At 44.2% G+C, this 20,612-nt stretch overlaps 1 protein-coding gene across 3 annotated transcripts in view; it reads right to left on the bottom strand.

Moving 5' to 3' along the window:
• GTF2I (general transcription factor IIi) overlaps nucleotides 1-20,612 on the bottom strand; it is a 118,965-nt gene that overhangs the window by 38,612 nt on the left and 59,741 nt on the right. For all 3 annotated transcript variants that reach the window (XM_069757452.1, XM_069757453.1, XM_069757454.1), the window contains exons 17-20: nucleotides 15,743-15,801; nucleotides 15,522-15,593; nucleotides 12,955-13,138; nucleotides 11,892-11,950 (exon numbers count right to left, since the gene is read on the bottom strand). In XM_069757452.1, coding sequence (XP_069613553.1) covers nucleotides 11,892-11,950; nucleotides 12,955-13,138; nucleotides 15,522-15,593; nucleotides 15,743-15,801 — 374 coding nt within the window. The remainder of the gene's footprint in view (nucleotides 1-11,891; nucleotides 11,951-12,954; nucleotides 13,139-15,521; nucleotides 15,594-15,742; nucleotides 15,802-20,612) is intronic.

Raw genomic sequence — 20,612 nt, 5'->3', positions numbered from 1 at the left:
GAATCTCTGGAGTTGCAGATATACGTTCCACGTCTTTAGTTAGATGGAGGAATTTTTTGTATAATCTGCTGTGGATATTTTTGGAAGGGTTTTAATACTGACCGCACAGCACGCTGTCCTATCCTTTCCTATTTTAGCTAGAGTGGCCTCTTGTGCTAAATTCTGTTTTCTGCCTGTGTTTGTCTTTCCTCTCCTACTCACAGCCAATATTTGTGGGGGGCTGCCTATCCTTTGGGGTTCTGCTCTGAGGCAAGGTAGTATTCCTATTTCTATCTATAGGGGTATCTAGTCCTCCGGCTGTGACGAGGTGTCTAGGGTTTGTTAGGTACACCCCACGGCTACTTCTAGTTGCGGTGTTAAGATCAGGATTTGCGGTCAGTATAGTTACCACCTACTCCAGTGAAAGTTTTCATGCTGCTCCAAGGTCACCGGATCATAACAGCGATCAACATGTGTTAGTCTGGTAATCTCACTGAGCAAAAATGAGGACTAGCGTGCCTCCCCAACCACCAGCTATCCCATCAACCACATCTGCTGCTTCTTCTTCCTCTGTCACTGTGACAAGTGTTCTCACACAGGTCTCTGGCCACAGGACCTCCACTTGTTTACCCCCTACAGTCGGGATGAGTGAGAGCCCGTCAGCTGTTACGGAAGTGGAGATGCCTGCAGTTTTGTTTCACCGAGGACACCAAATCTTTCTCAATCCACCACAACATCTCCGCCTGCACCGCACTCACAGTCCAACAGTTTGCCGTGTTCATCATACTGCACCCTCTCTCAGCACAGCAGCCAGCCCTCGGTTCCACAGTTGTGGTCACATAAAAGAATGTAAAAGGAATTCTTCCTCCTACACATACCAAAGCTAAGAGCTAAGGCCCCTCGGCCTTCAAACATGCCACCATCACACCCATCCTCAAAAAAACTAACCTTGACCCAACTGCTATGCCCAGCTACCGCCCCATATCACTGCTCCCGTTTGCTTCAAAACTCCTTGAGCAGCATGTCCATGCTCAAATTTCCTCCCACCTCTCATCTAACTCTCTCCTTGACAACCTCCAATCTGGCTTCCGCCCCCACCACTCCACCGAAACTGCCCTGACAAAAATTACTAATGACTTACTCACAGCCAAAGCCAACAGACAGTTCTCCATCCTCCTCCTTCTTGACCTGTCCTCTGCTTTCGACACAGTCGATCACTGCCTACTGCTACAGATTCTTTCTTCCCTTGGCATCAAAGACCTTGCCCTGTCCTGGATTGCTTCATACCTTTCCGACCGCACATTTAGCGTTTCCCACTCCCACACCACCTCCTCATCCCGCCCTCTCTCTGTTGGAGTCCCTCAGGGCTCTGTCATAGGGCCCCTACTTTTTTCCATCTATACTCTTGGCCTAGGACAACTCATAAAGTCCCATGGCTTCCAGTACCACCTGTATGCGGACGACACTCAGATCTACCTCTCTGGCCCAGATGTCACCTCTCTGCTGTCCAGAATCCCGAAGTGTCTGTCAGCCATATCCTCCTTCTTCACCTCTCGCGTCCTAAAACTCAATGTAGACAAAACCGAACTCATCATCTTTCCCCCATCTCACGTATCCCCCCTACCTGACCTATCTATTATGGTAAACAGCATCACGCTCTCTCCCGCACCTGAAATCCGCTGCCTCAGGGTAACTCTCGACTCTGCCCTGTCCTTCAAACCGCACGTCCAAACTCTTGCCACCTCCTGTTGCCTCCAACTCAAAAATATTGCCAGAATCCGTTCCTTCCTCAGCCCACAATCTACCAAAACTCTTGTGCATGCCCTTATCATCTCCCGCCTCGACTACTGCAACACCCTCCTCTGTGGCCTCCCCGCTAACTCTCTTGCACCACTCCAGTCTGTCCTCAACTCTGCTGCCCGGCTAATCCACCTCTCTCCTCGCTACTCCCCTGCTTCTCCCCTCTGCAAATCCCTCCACTGGCTCCCCATTCCCCAACGAATCCAGTTCAAACTACTAACACTGATCTACAAAGCCATCCACAACCTGTCCCCTCCCTATATCTCTGAACTAATCTCCCAATATCTTCCCTCACGTAATCTTCGATCCTCCCAAGACCTCCTACTCTCCTCCACACTTATTCGTTCCTCACACAACCGCCTCCAAGATTTCTCCCGAATATCCCCCATCCTCTGGAATTCCATGCCTCAACACGTCTGACTATCCACCACCCTCGGCTCCTTCAGACGGAACCTGAAAACCCATCTCTTCAAGAAAGCCTACAGCCTGCAATAACCATTCTGCCGCCTCACCATCGCCAGAGCCACCGCCTCGCCATCGCCAGAGCCGCCGCCTCGCCCCTACCTTCTGTCTCTCCCCACTATCCCATAGAATGTAAGTCCGCAAGGACAGGGTCCTCTCCCCTCTGTACCAGTCCGTCAATGTAAACCTGCTTACTGTAATACTGTAATCGATATCTATAGCCCTGTATGTAAATCCTTTCTCATGTACAGCACCATGGAATTAATGGTGCTATATAAATAAATAATAATAATAATAATAATAAGAGCTTGAACTCCACCATCTCCAATTTGTTGGCCACGGAAATGCTGCCTTTCCACCTGGTGGATAGAGACAGTTTCCAAAAGCTGATGGAAGTCACAGTCCCTCAGTACCAGTCGCCCAGTCACCATTACTTCTCTAAGAAAGCTGTGCCTGCACTACACCAGCATGTTGCAGACATCACCCGTTCCCTGAAAAAATCTATGTCTGCCAGTGTGCATTTCACCACTGACACCCAGAGGAGCAAATATGGCCAGGGGCGTTACATCTCACTGACTGGGCACTGGGTGACTCTGGTTTCTGTGGGGGCAGGCGGGCAAGAGGCTGCTCCACAAGTCTTAAGGTACCGTCACACTAAGCGACGCTGCAGTGATACCGACAACGATGTCGATCGCTGCAGCGTCGCTGTTTGGTCGCTGGAGAGCTGTCACACAGACAGCTCTCCAGCGACCAACGATGCCGGTAACCAGGGTAAACATCGGGTTACTAAGCGCAGGGCCGCTCTTAGTAACCCGATGTTTACCCTGGTTACCAGCGTAAAAGTAAAAAAACAAACACTACATACTTACCTTCAGCTGTCTGTCCCCAGCGCTCTGCTTTCTGCACTGGCTGTGAGCACAGCGGCCGGAAAGCAGAGCGGTGACGTCACCGCTCTGCTTTCCGGCTGACCAGCGCTCACAGCCAGTGCCGGAAGCAGAGCGCCGGGGACAGACAGCGGAAGGTAAGTATGTAGTGTTTGTTTTTTTACTTTTACGTTGGTAACCAGGGTAAACATCGGGTTACTAAGCGCGGCCCTGCGCTTAGTAACCCAATGTTTACCCTGGTTACCAGTGAAGACATCACACACGCCGATTCAGCGATGTCTGCGGGGAGTCCAGCGACGAAATAAAGTTCTGGACTTTCTGCAGCGACCAACGACATCACAGCAGGATCCTGATCGCTGCTGCGTGTCAAACACAACGATATCGCTAGCCAAAACGCTGCAACGTCACGGATCGCTAGCGATATCGTCCAGTGTGACGGTACCTTTAGAGTCCCCAAGTCTAGTGAGACAAACCTCTGTATCTAACGCTTCCTTCATTGCTTCTGCCTCCACCTCCTCAAGGGCCTCCACCTGCACCCTCACCCTCTCCCTGAGACTCGCGTTCCAATAGTGCAGAGAGAATCCCCCCACCTCTGTACTGCACAGCCAGGGCTCACCGCAATCAGGCAGTGAATAAATTAATATGCCTTAGAGATCGCAGTCACAAAGCTCAAGAGTTGTGCACAGCTATCCAGGCCCAGTTTGAGCAATGGCTGTCTCCAATGAACCTGGAGGCAGGGAAGGCCACGTGCAATAATGGTGCAAACCTGTGGTGGCCCTATGCCGGGGCAATCTCACACATGCCTTGCATGGCTCATGTCCTCCACCTGGTGGTACAGTAATTTATCAGCCACTATCCCGGCCTGGATGCGCTACTGCATAAAGCATGGTGCTGTGTGCTCACTTCCACCGTTTGCACACCGCTGGTGATCAACTTCCATTGATACTGAGGTCTTGCGACCTACTGGTTAACTGTTTGATATGTGATGTGTCGACAATTTGCAATTCCACTCTCCACATGTTGCAGCAATGAGCCGTGGTGCAGTATGTACTTTTGCAAAGCCTGGGCCAACGGATGTGGTGCAAATCACGCTTGCGGAGTGGGCACAGAAGAATAACCTCTGCACCCTTCTGCACAGTTTTGAAATGGCTACTAAGATGGTTAGTGCTGACGATGGCATCATCAGCATCACTTTTCCGGTCATCTATATGCTAGAGCACACTTTGAATAGTCTGCGGGAGGATGTGGTCTTCCCAGAGGAAGAGGTGGAAGCAAAGGAGGATGCGGAAGGGTTAACAATATCTCGAAGTTCCAGGACTGTCATCGCACAGGCGTGCACCATAAAAGAGTGGATTACAGCGATCGAGGGGGGCTCATGGTACCAGACAAACTGTTAGTAAAGGTGCAGGAGCCGAGGAACAAATAGAGGAGGACGAGAAGTAAGAGGTGATTTGCGCACAACAGTCAGGAAATGAAGAGGATAATGATCCCCTTTCTGTTGTTCGTGGTTGGCGGGAGGGGACATAGGAAGCAAGCTTGAGTGTTATCCCGCCACCAACACACCATGGACTTGGGCCTCATGGGAGCGCCCGACACATGAACGCCTTCTTGCTGCACTTTCTGTTAGATGACGCAGGAATACAAATAATGCTGACTACTGGGTTGCCTCTCTGTTATATCCACGGTACAAGAACAAATTTTGCAAGATGCTTCCCCCCTGGAAAGGGACACACGCATGTTGGAGTATCGCAACACGCTTCTAAACAATCTTAAGAGTGATTTTCCCCAAGACAGCAGTGAAGCACACTGTGTGCATCAAAATTATAGACTTTCAACCCCGGGACTGTCGAGTAATCAACACAAAAACATTAGCAGCAGCAGTGTAAGTGGCATAGGCAATTTCTGTGAGTCATTTCACACATTTTTTAGACCAGCCTGTGCACCAGCAGAACAGAGTACAAGTCTGACACGTTGAATGACCGGACAGGATGGTGCAGGAATATCTCAAACTCAATATCAATGCAATCAGGGCGAATTTGGACCATTTTGCATTTTGGTCTTCAAAAATGGAAGAGTGGCCTAACGTCTTGGAAGTTTTGTCATGCCTGGCAGCCAGCGTTATCTCAGAACGTGTCTTTAGCACTGCTGGTGATGTCCTGACGTATAAGCGCAACCAGTTGTCCTCTGAAAGTGTAGACTGCCTCACTTTCATCAAAATGATCAAGTCATGGATCTCCAATGACTTTTGCACTCCAGTCGCAGACTGGACAGACTAGCAATGGTTTAGTTTTTAGTGTGATGCATTGATCTCGCGTTATTGCAGCATGTGACACCTTTGTCTTGGCTTTTGTGCCTGCTATTGCTACTGCTGCTGTTACAAACATTTTTTTGAAATGTGGAGACTCCACGTTTGGTCTCCATCTAGTGGGTTACCTATAGTGGAAGGGGTGTAAGAGGCCCATTACACCATTTCTACTCTAGGGAAATTGATGCCACTTTTGTGGTGTTTGATAATTTTTGGAAATGTGGAGATTCCAAGTTGCGTCTCCATCTGGTGGGTTGCCTGTAGTGGAAGGGGTGTCAGAGGTCCATTATACTATTTCTACTCTGGGGATATTGATGCCACTTTAGTGGTCTGTGGCAAAAAATTTTGGGGTCTCCTTCATGTGTGTTGCCTGTAGCAGTAGGGCTCCTAGACCGGCAGGCCAGAACTTACTTTCAGTGTTACTATCCTTAAATTTTTCTACCAATAGTTGTCTACGAAACTGATGTTTAAGCTGTTGTGGCACCTGAGTGTGGCTGAGCAAAAATACAGTTTGAGCTTGAGGTATCAGGGCTCCTAGCGAAGCAGGCTTACATCTGTCATTCACCCACCACATCTTAATTTAAACTTAAATTAAAAAATATAAATGCTAGCCCAAACTTCATGATACCTCATGCATGTCCCATGACTAACTGCAGTTGTTGTGCACTTTTCTTGTTGTCTGCCACTAAATTTTGGACTCTAAGATGGCTCTTCTTCATGTGTGTTGCCTGAATTTGGCAGGGCTCTCACAGTACCAGGCCTACACCTGTCACTCATCCACTTGTTACTGATCAATGTTTCAGTTAGAAATGCTGGTCTAAGCCTGTCCCATGCATCCATGCTGTGCAATTATACTATTTGTACTCTGGGTCAATTGATGTCACTTTTCCTTGTGTCTGCCCCTAATTTGAGCTGCTTGGGAAGCTTTTTGGCTCCCCTGAAGGTGTTGTTTATGCGTTTGGTTTTGTCTCCCATTGAATTCAATGGGGTTCGGGTACGTTCAGCGAACATCGGGAACTGAACATTGAAAGGTTCACTCATCTCTAGTGCTGAAAACAAATATGATGCTTAAATTTGTTGATTGGCTCTAATTTTCAAGATCCAGAGGAAATTGTAATTACTTATGACACCATTCATGCAGACTTATAGAAAAATTGTGTCTTTCTTATTGCATCATTATTGCATTGTTAGTTGCTAGTCTATTACATCATCTATTTAAGTCTATTGAGCCTTCAGTATTCTATCATCTTCTATCATCAATCAAAAAACTCAGCTCTGATGACGTAATCCTAATTACAGTTGCATCACCTACTGTTATAAATGCTCTCTGTGTAAGGTATACAGTTTTAGGATTTGTTATCTCAGTTTATTAGCATATTGACATGTTTCTATATGTTGTTTCAGATATGCCTCGTTCTTCCGTTAACAAAGCAGATAGTTTTTGCTACATAAATGAAGTCACTTTTGTGTCACAAAGGCAAAACTGGACTACCGTGAAAAGGAAAGCCTACAACCTGTATTTTGGCCGGAGAATAGAAGATTAAGACAAGAGTTGGGCACCATATATATGCTGCAATAGATGTGCATCACATCTTACCCAGTGGTTGCATGGGAAGAGGCAATCTACGCTTTTGCAGGCCCAACAGAGCAAGGATAACATGTGAGAGGGCCAACTAGTCCGGGGAAACAAATGCACCATCGACTAGTCAAAGGCCTTATTAGCATAGGAAAAGTGGGTGCAAATACTGTTTTAAACATGGATGTAAATATAACATTATAAAGGCTGGCTAGGCAGGGAATTTAGTAACACATATGTGAATGCTGCTGGGTTGGAGGGCATGGGGAACCTGACATGTTCCCTTTAAATATTCAGGTTCATTAACCCTTTGGACTGAACGACTGAACTGCAGTTGTTCAATAAAAAAACTAATCATCAAAGATACAAATTGCCTAATAAATATGCACACAGTGTGTGTGTGTGTGTGTGTGTGTGTATAGATAGATAGATAGATAGATAGATAGATAGATAGATAGATAGATAGATAGATATGTTGCCTTATAGAGTACATATATACCGATGCTTCTCACAAAATTAGAATATCATAAAAAAGGTCATTTATTTCATTTCTTCAATACAGATGGGACGGCGCGAGGAGAGTGGCCACAGTGCTAGTGGTGAGGGAGATGGTGAAGGGTGGCGGCACTAGTCCTGAGGAGATGGCGAGCATGCCCACCGGGAGGGCTCTGCGTGCCCCCTCTGGCTCATGTGCCACAGGATCGCAGCCACTGGCCTAAAGCATGTACAGGTGCTTCTCACAAAATTAGAATAGCATCAAAAAGTTAATTTATTTCATTTCTTCAATACAAGAAGTGAAACTCCTATACACTGCTCAAAAAAATAAGGGCAACACTTAAAAACAGAATATAACTCCAAGTAAATCAAACTTCTGTGAAATCAAACTGTCCACTTAGGAAGCAACACTGATTGACAATCAATTTCACATGCTGATGTGCAAATGGAATAGACAACAGATGGAAATTATTGGCAATTATCAAGACACGCTCAATAAAGGAGTGGTTCTGCAGGTGGGACTACAGACCACATCTCAGTACCAATGCTTTCTGGCTGATGTTTTGGTCACTTTTGAATGTTGGTTTTGCTTTCACACTAGTGGTAGCATGAGATGGACTCTACAACCCACACAAGTGGCTCAGGTAGTGCAGCTCATCCAGAATGGCACATCAATGCGAGCTGTGTCAGGAAGGCTTGCTGCGTCAGTCTAGTGTCCAGAGGCTGGAAGCGCTACCAGGAGACAGGCCAGTACACCAGGAGACGTGAAGGGGACCGTAGGAGGGCAACAACCCAGCAGCAGGACCGCTACCTCTGCCTTTGTGCAAGGAGGAACAGGAGGAGCACTGCCAGAGCCCTGCAAAATGACCTCCAGCAGGCCACAAATGTGCATATGTCTGCACAAACGGTTAGAAACGGACTCCATTAGGATGGTCTGAGTGCCCAACGTCCACAGATGGGGGTTGTGCTCATAGCCCAACACTGTGCAGGACGCTTGCCATTTGCCACAGAACACCAGGATTGGCAAATTCACCACTGGCACCCTGTGCTCTTCACAGATGAAAGCAGGTTCACACTGAGCACGTGACAGACGTGACAGAGTCTGGAGATGCCATGGAGGGCGATGTGCTGCCTGCAACATCCTTCAGCAGGACCGGTTTGGTAGTGGGTCAGTAATGGTGTGGGGTGACATTTCTTTGGAGATCCGTGCTCGCCAGAGGTAGCCTGTATTACATTAGGTACCGAGATGAGATCCTCAGACTCCTTGTGAGACCATATGCTGGTGCGGTTGGCCCTGGGTTCCTCCTAATGCAGGACAATGCCAAATCTCATGTGGCTGGAGTGTGTCTGCAGTTCCTGCAAGATGAAGGCATTAAAGCTATGGACAGGCCCGCCCGTTCCCCAGACCTGAATCCGATTGAGCACATCTGAGACATTATGTCTCGCTCCATCCACCAATGTCATGTTGCACCACAGACTGTCCAGGAGTTGGCTTTAGTCCAGGTCTGGCAGGAGATCCCTCAGGAAATCATCTGCCGCCTCATCAGGAGCATGCCCAGGCGTTCTACAGTAGGGAGGTCATACCGACACGTGGAGGCCACACACAATACTGAGCATCTTTTCCTTGTCATGAGTAATTTCCACTGAAGTTGGATCAGCCTGTAATTTGATTTTCCACTTTGATTTTGAGTATCATTCCAAATCTACACCGCCATGGGACATTCATTTTGATTTACATTGATAATTGTTATGTTTTATTGTTCTGAACACATTACACTATGCAATGAATAAAAATTTGCAACTGGAACATTTCATTCAGAGATATCTAGGATGTGGTATTTTAGTGTTCCCTTTATTTTTCTGAGCAGTGATTTATATAGACTCATTACCAACAGAGTGATCCATTTCAAGTGTTTATTTCTGTTAATGTTGATGATTATGGCTTACAGCCAATGAAATCCCGAAAGTCATTATCTCAGTAAATTAGAATAATTAATAAAAAACACCTGCAAAGGCTTCCTAAGCGTTTAAAAATGTTCCTTATTCTGTTTCAAAACATATAGAAAAAACCAGCATATAAGGTTTATAACAAAATACTAACTCAATTATAATGTTAAATATAGGAGGACTAGTTTTTAGTATTAAAAATATCATTTATTAAATACAAAAAATATAAAAATACAAAGAACTATAAAATATCACATACAATAATAAAGCATGGAAATATAACGGATAGTGTGATCCCTGTGGTGCGAAAACGCAAAGGGGTCGTAATCCTGGACTAAAAAGGGTAGCAATGCACAGTATAACAATGCAATGAATGGCATGGAATTTGTACTGCACGAATCCTGATAGCGGAGATAGTCTCTTTCCTCATATAGTTACAAATGATTCCAGCCGTGCATGATTGCCACGTATATCTTAAAAGGCAATTGCTGCCCAGAAACAAACAATGCATAATAAAGGGTTAATTACCCATGGTATTTGTAGTGCCGTCCAGAGGTCGGGTCCTGGACGGCACTACAAATACCATGGGTAATTAACCCTTTATTATGCATTGTTTGTTTCTGGGCAGCAATTGCCTTTTAAGATATACGTGGCAATCATGCACGGCTGGAATCATTTGTAACTATATGAGGAAAGAGACTATCTCCGCTATCAGGATTCGTGCAGTACAAATTCCATGCCATTCATTGCATTGTTATACTGTGCATTGCTACCCTTTTTAGTCCAGGATTACGACCCCTTTGCATTTTCACACCACAGGGATCACACTATCCGTTATATTTCCATGCTTTATTATTGTATGTGATATTTTATAGTTCTTTGTATTTTTATATTTTTTGTATTTAATAAATGATATTTTTAATACTAAAAACTCTAGTCCTCTTATTCTGTTTCAGTAGGCTCCACAATCACGGGGAAGACTGCTGACTTGACAGATGTCCAGAAGGCAGTCAATGACACACTATAAAGGAGGGTAAGCCACAAAAGGTCATTGCTAAAGAAGCTGGCTGTTCACAGAGGGTTGTATCCAAGCATATGAATGGAAAGTTGAGTGGAAGGAAAAAGTATGGTACAAATGTGGAGTGAGAAAAGCTCACAGTTTTTGAGCCGAAACGTTGCCAGTGTGGGCTATTAAATAAGCACTTTTTCATGTTTTACTGGTGTGCTGCCTCCATTTTTTATTTTTTGTATATATGTATATAGATATCACATAGGAGATACTGAGACTGCTGTATACATTACACAAGAGACATCAAGACTGCTGTATACATCATGTGGGATACACGGAGACTGCTGTATTCATTACATGGGATACACTGAGACTGCTGTATATACATCACAAAGGATGCACTGAGACTGCTGTATATACATCACAAAGGAGACACTGAGACTGCAGTATACATCACAAGGAGACACCTAGACTGCAGTATATAATCACACAGGACACACTGAGGCTATTGTATACACATCACATAGGAAACACTGAGACTGCTGTATATACATCAAATAGGAAACACTGCTGCTGTATAAATCCTGTAGGCCGGAGTGCAGAGCACGCTAACTCGGCTCACAAACAGCATCCTGATGCTTGCAATGGCAAGAGAAGAATGTAATCCAGCTTTACGTGTGCCACATTAGCATTCATCAATGAATGATGCATGTGTGGCATCAACAAGAAAATTAAAGGGCTGGCAGCCCAATCACTGCAGCCCGCAGGGTATCTGCTTGAGTGTTTGACCAAATGACTTAGAGGGCCGTAAAACAGCAAACTGGCCAGAGGTTCCCCAACCCTATTATAACATTTACTGTAACATGTTTGTCTATAATTTTCTTTCTAACCTGAGACGACTCTCTCTTTAACTTTGTTTTGGTCCATGTTCAGTGTGGTACATACCATGATACCAAACAGCACTTTGACTACTTTTCACCTTTGGAATATGCAGACTGACTGATTACAAGTTTGTAGCCACCTGTGTTGCTAACCACACGACACGCCTGAGTTTAACATGCCTTTATGGTCAAATTATTTTCATTCTTTTCTAGAGGTACCATCAGTTTTGGTCAAGACATTTTCATTATTTTTTATATTAATTTTCTGTTGTATCACAGTTAAAAAGCAATACCTGATTTTCATCAGGTGATATTCAGTAAATTTTAATATTTTTTTTTTTTTAAAAATGTTTGTTTTATTGATTTTTTTTTTTGGGGGGGATGCGGTTTTCTTTTTTTAGCATTAAATTGCATTGAGCCTTAGAAGATGTGGTAGCTTTTAACAATCATATGTCCATATGAGGGAAGGGTTAACAAAATATGATAACACATAACTTTGCAATCACACAGAGAAAGCCACAAAGACACATGCATTCATGCAAGATTTCCTTACCTTCCACATTGATTTTACTGACAAGCTCAGGAGGCAGGTAAGGTACTACAAGCTGTAGCCTGTTATTGGAAAACAGCATGGCCATTAAATGCAAACAAGAAATTTACAAATTAAATCTTTACAATATTTTATTTGGGAAGAAATTAACAGCATCACATAGGGGAGACACCTTGATTCCGACAATGGATCACTTACTGGGCTGCTTGTTGCAGTTTTTATAGAATCACAGTTTTATCTCCTACAAATCTACCAGTTCTCTGAATGCTGAGCTCTTTATAACCTTGTCCACACCGCTGTTTGGCAGCTCTCTGTGCGCACTGTGCATAGGCAGAAAGATGCAGATAAGTGGTGGGGGCGGGTTTATACAGAGCTCATGAATATGGAGCATTACATGGAAACAGATTTACTAGTCCTCTAGTGAAAATCTCCAGGTTATAAAATTGTGAATTTATCAAAACTACAGCAAGCAGTCTAGTAAGTGATACATCACTGCAATGAGAGTCTATGTCTCTACACTATAAAGATTAGATAGCAAAAACCTGTTGACAGAATTCCTAAAACCAGTAATATGTGAAAGCATAAAACCTGAAGTAAAGATATCCTAATGTGACAGGGGACAGTACAGTTAGAGATTGAAATAGTTCAAGTGTATCTCTGCCCACCGAGCCCAGCCTGACCGTGATTTCAATTATGTATTGCTTATTGGGCTGCTTGCTGCGGTTTCAATAAAATCACTGTTTTATTTGCAGCTACCATTTCTTTAAATGCAGAGCACTATATAGTTCCGCCATTGATTGACAACTTTCTGTGTACAATGTATATAGGCAGAAAGCTGTGAGTCAATGATGGAGGGTTGGTCAATACAGAGTTCATGAATATAGAGAACTACATGGCAGGTTTACTAGTGATAATCTCCTGCTGAAAAATTTTATCCAAAGTAAACATAACTATCCAGTAAGTGACATCACTGGAATCAGGATCTTTGCCCCTACATCATGGTACTCTCAGATTACATGGCAAAAAAATGTGATAATTACAAATTATCAACAAAGAAATTACTCACTTCTTAACAACAAACTTGATTTTGGCACTTTCTCTCACGATCCTCTCTAGCCGGGGGATTCCAAACCATGTGGGGCTCCGAAATGGAATTCCTTCTGGCAATCCTTCCACATAAAGCAATTCTGGGTTAGATTCAAACACTGGATAGGGGACTTTTACTTCTTCTGAGAGTCCCAATGCTTGTGCTGAAATCCGAGAAAAGGGGGAAAAATAAGAATCGTGGATACATTCACTGTCCTTATTAAACTACTAATAATATTACTACTTACAGAACACCTCATATATTACTGGGTCAGAAACCAACGATGGCATTAAGAAGTCACAATATAAGACATCTGTGATAATATATTTTCAGCTCTCCAAACAACCACCACAACCCTAGAATCTGCTTACAATGTCCATCACACATAAACTATCCAGAACCAGATAATCACCTGACCATCATTCAAGGCTGGAGCTCTCCAGACTTTCTGCATCCATGGTGGAGATATCTACAAATAGTCAGAATTATGATGTGATACACACTCTGTTCCATATTACCCTTAGGTAAAACTTATCGGCTGTTCAACTGCACCTTAAGGCCGCTGATGAAGCCCATGATTGGCTACAGTAGTCAGGTCATCTGACCACTGCAGGCAATTACAAGCCTTAGAAGGCTTAGGTGACCAAAAATGGGACACCATTGATTTCTGTCCCAATACAGACTTCTGAAGTAGCTTGAACTTGAGCAACAAGAATTAGAAACAGTGAATATTCAGTTTTTAATTATTTTAAAGGGACTCTGTCACCCCCAAAATCGCATATGAGCTGCGGCCACCGGCATCAGGGGCTAAACTACAGCATTCTGTAATGCTGTAAATAAGCTCCCGATGTATCCTGAAAGATGAAAAATAAAGGTTATATTATATTCACCTGGGGGGCGGTCCCGCTGCAGTCCGCTCCGATGGGTGTCGCGGTCCGGTCCGGCACCTCCTATCTTCATCAGATGATGTCCTCTTGATGTCTTCACGCTGCGGCTTCGGCGCAGGCGTACTTTGTTTGCCCTGTTGAGGGCAGAGCAAAGTACTGCAGTGCGCAGATGCTGGGCCTCTCTGACCTTTCCTGCGCCTGCGCACTGCAGTACTTTGCTCTGCCCTCAACAGGGCAAACAAAGTACGCCTGCGCCGAAGCCGCAGCGTGAACACATAAAGAGGACATCATCTGATGAAGATAGGAGGCGCCGGACCGGACCGCGACACCCATCGGACCCGAACCGGGACCGCCCCTAGGTGAGTATAATATAACCTTTATTTCTCATCTTTCAAGTTACATCGGGGGCTTATCTACAGCATTCCAGAATGCTGTAGATAAGCCACTGATGCCGGTGGCCATAGCTCATATACGATTTTGGGGGTGACAGATTCCCTTTAAACTATTTGCTGCATTTGAAAAAAATTTTGAGAAATGTCAGGGAAATTGATGCAAATTCGCTGTTCCTCTTGTTAAGAGTGCGGTTCAGGAGCATGTGCACCTTTTAATTGGACTAAATACATTTTGGATTTTTTTTCAGGAGCTGGAACATCCATAATTTTTCATTGCTGATTGTGTCTCAACAGGATGAAGTTCTGTGCACCTGTTACGGCTGTTGGTGAGCTGGCTTTTTTTGTTTTTTTTTGGACTTGTTTTACTTAACACTGAAATAGATTTATGAATATATTCATGCCAGTTTTCTGGCAAAAATTGAACATTATCCATCTTATTATCGTAAATTTCTTTAGTTAGTTTGCAGCACGAAAATAAGCAAGTTTACAATTGACTTTCTTTTTCTACATGCTGTCATTTTCCTGCTGTGAGTGCTTTTGCCTTACATAGTGTACAGCTTGTTTCCATGGAGCTCAGACAGTAGTGACTGCCCAGATTCTGACAGAGTGTGTGCAGTAGATACATTCCAGGAGGGGAATATCCCAGCCACTTCTCTCGAGCCCATTGATTTCTGTACATCAATTAGCTGCTCACCATCCTCTCCCACATGACAAGCTGCCGTACTAAATTTTGCAAAATTACCAGCCTAAAACATCTGTTCTCCCAGAGCATCGCTCCTAATCATGGCACTAAGTTGTGCGCTTGTTCATATGCCCCGTTGTTTCTATTTGTAAATACAATGATAACAATGTAGACTCAGAACACACCACTGATAGCTGAATGTGTTACAGCAGAACTTATGCTGAGCTTTAAAGTTCTACTACTACTACAGTTGCGCGGCTAAGCAGAACTGTCACTCAAGGAGGAAAGCCCGCCCCTGGCAGAAACCAAGAAGTAAGGAGACCACAGTGCTCTGAGCTCCTCAAGAGACAACTTGAAAAATAACTTCATAAAATCAAATTGCTTGAATTAAAAAAGCACTATCATTTTTAAAGGTATCTGATGCATTTAATCAACAGACATGTGGAGTGTTTACTGTTAGCTTTATCATGTTACTTACTATTATTTTCATTAATGTGTTCTCTCTTCCCATATTCTGCCACCATGTCAATGACCGATTACTATTAATAGCAATAATGACAAAAAAATTAATGACCCACTGCTTACCAAATTTTGTGTTAAAGATTTCTTCAACTTGTTTCCTTAATTTAGTAATTCTAACATTCCAGTCTTCTTTTGCTAGAAAAGAGACACACAAAGTGCCCAGTGTATTTCCAATATAACAATTTATGAGCATTAAATAAAGAAAACAATAGAAGCTGAGAAGAGAAGAAATGTCTCTGCTTATAAAAGAACTCAATCTCAGAATTTAGTCTTATCATATTCACCTCCTGAGTTTGTTCGATTCTGAGCGGATTCTGAGGTTGTCTGTGTTAAAAGCTCCGGCCTGTTAAGGGGAACAAGAAGAATAAAAGAAAATGAAAACGGTAATTTAACATACATTGTTCATGTTCAGAATACTTGATTTGCAAAACTTAGTTTCAAGAGAAATAACTCAAAATACATTTATAGAGATTATGCTGTCAAATGAACGAAAACTTAATCAGAAACTTTCTGCTTTGAAAATCTTTACTACAACATTCCAAATCAAAGTCAATTCAGATAATACCATAATACCATGTGAACACTGATCTTTAGGCTTCATTTTCCATCTAATACATATTTGTCTGTCTTGTATTAAATACCATACAAAATTACATCCATATGCTCATACACAAACTGTATTATTTTGCTTTGTGTTTGTCTCTGAAACACTGCAGCATAAAAGCCGCCATGGAGACAAGTTGCGCATATGGGTCCTAGGGGGTTTCTTCTCACAAGTTCCCCAGGAGAGCATGTATAGGGAGAGACCTGTAAGTCACTTACAGTGGCCAGGGTGAATCCGCCTGTCTAACAAGTCTCATGCCAAAGTCTAACAAATCTAAAGCCCTTCATACACTGTCTGCATCTACTCTCCCTCCAATCTCCAAGTGGTCATCATATACCGACCTCCGGGCCCAGCCACTGCTTTTATTGACCAATTCTCCACCTGGCTTCTTCACTTTCTCTCTGCTGACATTCCCACCATCATCATGGGTGACTTCAACGTCCCCACTGATACCCTTCAGTCAACAGTCTCTAAACTTCTGTCCCTTGCTTCATCTTTTGGACTTACTCAGTGGTCCTCCGCAGCCACCCACACAAGCGGACATACACTAGACCTTGTCTTCACCCGTCTCTTCTCTCTATCCAACTTCACCACCTCCCCACTCCCTCTATTCGACCACCATCTGCTCACTTTCTCATCCCTGTCCTCCTCACCGGTCAACCATGTCCAGCAACATGCGCACCCCCACAGAAACCTTGCACACCTAGACACCCACACACTCTCTGACTCTATCCTACAACTGGCATCCATATCCTCATTCCATGACACAGACAGTGCCACTGCTTTCTACAATGCCACTCTCGCATCAGCTATTGACAAAGTTGCCCCTCTCATTCATGGCAGAGTGTGATATATCAATAGACAACCCTGGCACAATAACACCACTAAAAAGCGCCGGTAAGTGTCCAGGGTTGCAGACCGGCATTGGAAGAAAATACATTCGCAAAACGACTTCACTGCATTCAAATAGTCAACACTCGCTTTTATATCTGCTCTCACCTCTGCTAAACAGGCCTACTTTACAACCCTCGTATCTTCCCTATCCTACAACCCCAAACAGTTATTCAAAACCTTTAACTCCATCCTCCGCCCCCCCACTGCACCTCCAACCTCCCTCATCTCTGCTGAAGACTTTGCCACACACTTTAAAAATAAGATCAACCAAACAAGGCAAGTCTTCATTGTTTAACCACCACAACCCCTTTCTATATCAGACCAATGCCCAAATCCCTAACCTCCCTATCCAACATCACTGAAGGGGGGCTTAATTGTCTCCTCTAAAAATCGCACCTCACCACCTGTGCGCTCGACCCCATCCCATCTCCTCCCCAACCTCACCACCACTCTTATCCCATCCCTAATCCACCCCTTCAACCATCACCAACTTCTGGCACCTTCCCTTCTGTTTTCAAACATGCCACAATCACACCTATCCTTAAAAAGCCAACCCTCGATCCAACTGCTATGTCCAGCTATCACCCAATATCATTGCTCCCATTCGCTTCCAAAATCCGGGGAGGAGTCCTGAGGAAAGAATTTGCATATTCCCAGTCCATGCTGGGATAAGTGAAGAGTCTCAGCGAGCTCAAAGAACACTGGATTTTGCCCGTTGCAGCTGAAAGGAGGACATCGGTAAACCAGGGGAGAAGTCCTGAGGAGAGAATTTGCATATTCCCAGTCCATTCTGGGATAAGTGAAGAGTCTCTGCGAGCTCAAAGAACACTGGATTTTGGCTTTTGCAGCTGAAAGGAGGACATCGGTAAACCAGAGGGGAGGAGTCCTGAGGGGAAAATTTGCATATTCCCAATCCATTCTGGGATAAGTAAAGAGTCTCCGCGAGCTCAAAGAACACTGGATTTTGGCCGTTGCAGCTGAAAGGATTTTGAGAAGCTTTTCACCGCTTTAATATCTCTTTAACAGTAAGAACATGGAAGAGGCCAGGAGCCATTTGGTGAGCTGCATTTCTTGCTACATGTTCACAGACTTACCAGTGGAAAAGCCAAACTTCACATGCCAGAAATGCAAGCATGTGTCCCTGTTGGAGGAAAAGTTGCAAAATCTCAATATCTATTCTAAACTCTGCTGCCCGACTAATCCACCTGTCCCCCCACTATTCCCCGGCCTCTCCCCTCTGTCAATCCCTTCACTGGCTCCCCATTGCCCAGAGACTCCACTACGAAACCCTAACCATGACGTACAAAGCCATCCACAACCTGTCTCCTCCATACATCTGTGACCTCGTCTCCCGGTACTTACCTACACGCAACCTCCGATCCTCACACAAGATCTCCTTCTCTACTCCCCTCTTATCTCCCCTTCCCACAATCGTATACAAGACTTCTCTCGCGTATCACCCCAACTCTGGAACCCTCTACCACAACACATCAGATTCTCGCCTACCATCGAAACCTTCAAAAAAAACCTGGAGACCCACCTCTTCCGACAAGCCTACAACCTGCAGTAACCACCGATCGACCAAACCGCTGCACGACCAGCTCTATCCTCACCTACTGTATTCTCACCCATCCCTTGTAGATTGTGAGCCTTCGCGGGCAGAGTCCTCACTCCTCCTGTACCAGTTATGACTTGTATTGTTTAAGATTATTGTACTTGCTTTTATTATGTATACCCCTCCTCACATGTAATGCGCCATGGAATAAATGGCGCTATAACAATGAATAATAATAATAATAATAAAATCTAGAAGAAAGGTTAGCTACATTGAAAACCATTAAGGAAGGTGAAGATTTCTTAGACAGAGCAGAATTATCTCTTCATGTTACAGAAAGAGAAGAAATTCGAACTGCACCTGAAGAAACAGAGAAATGGAAGCATGTGACCCAGAGAAGCAGGAGGATCGGGAGGCAGTCAACACCCATACTGCTCAGGAACCAGAACCAGGCTCTCACGCAGGAGAACAATGAAGAAATACATCAAGATAAGACTTTACCCACAAAGAACAACCTTGGACGCTCTCAGAGTCCTCCTGGATGGAGAAAGAATAATGTTGTGAAGAAGAAACGGAGAGTTGTTGTCATGGGGGATTCCCTGAATTGAGAGGAACAGAGGCCGCTATCTGCAGATCGGACATAACCTCAAGAGAAATGTGCTGTCTCCCAGGTGCAAAAATTAAAGATGTGTCTGACAGGATATCAGGACTCTTCAGACTTACAGACGCCCACCCATTCCTGTTAATACATGTGGGGACAAATGACACTGCAAGAAATGACCTGGAAACCATCTGCAGTGACTTTGAAAACTTAGGTAAGAAAGTGAAAGAACTGGGAGCGCAGGTGGTCTTCTCTTCCATCCTTCCAGTGGATGGCCATGGAGCAAGGAGGTGGAATAAGATTCTGCTGGTGAACAACTGGCTACGTCGATGGTGCCATTAGCAAGGATTTGGATTTCTGGATCACTGAGTGAATTTCCTCTACGATGGACTGCTTAAGAGAGATGGGGTGCACCTTATGAAGACTAGAAAACATGTATTTGGAAGTCGCCTTGCTACACTCATCAGGAGAGCTTTAAACTAGAACAATGTGGGAAGGGAAGCAAAAGGCCAGAAAAAGCCATACACCTGACAACTACTATTGAGAACTCTGCTATTAGAAGTGGAAAGGAAGAATAAAGACCAAAAAATCTAAATAATAAAAATATTGGAGGAAGAGAAACCAATCAGAAACTAAAATGTTTCTATACAAATGCACAAAGCATGGGCAACAAACAAGGAGAATTGGAACTACTAAGGCCAGGTTCACATTGCGCTATCGTGGTCCGTTAAACGGACTACGTTACACAGCGGCATAATGTAGTCCGTTAACGCCGCCATTGAAAGCCATGTTGTACGCATCGCTAGCGCATGCCCACAATGGGCGTGCGCTAGGGATGTGCCATCATTGAGTGACGGATCCTGAGACGCGGGTTGCAGCGTTTCCGGGTCCGTCACTGCTAGCGCAGATAGAGCTAGCAGGTGCTCCATCTGCGCTAGCGCGATGTAAACGTCGGCACTTGCGTTACAGCAGCCCGTTAGCGTATGTGCTGAACGGGCTGCTGCTAACGCAGTGTGAACCCGGGCTAACACAGGAGAAGAAATATGATGTTATTGGAATCACTGAAATTTGGTGGTACAATACACATGATTGGAATACAAGACTAGAAGGATACAACTTACAGTTAGGTCCATATATATTTGGACAAAGACAACATTTTTCTAATTTTGGTTAAAGAGATTACCAAAATGAATTTTAAACAAAACAATTCAGATGCAGTTGAAGCTCAGACTTTCAGCTTTCATTTGAGGGTATCCACATTAAAATTGGATGAAGGGTTTAGGAGTTTCAGCTCCTTAACATGTGCCACCCTGTTTTTAAAGGGACCAAAAGTAATTGGACAATTGACTCCAAGGCTATTTCATGGACAGGTGTGGGCAATCCCTTCATTATATCATTCTCAATTAAGCAGATAAAAGGCCTGGAGTTGATTTGAGGTGTGGTGCTTGCATTTGGAAGGTTTTGCTGTGAAGTAAACATGCGGTCAAAGGAGCTCTCCAT

The sequence above is a fragment of the Ranitomeya imitator genome, chromosome 3 (assembly GCF_032444005.1).
Source record: "Ranitomeya imitator isolate aRanImi1 chromosome 3, aRanImi1.pri, whole genome shotgun sequence".
NCBI lineage: Eukaryota > Metazoa > Chordata > Amphibia > Anura > Dendrobatidae > Ranitomeya > Ranitomeya imitator.
This window is presented reverse-complemented; position numbering and strand designations above follow the sequence as displayed.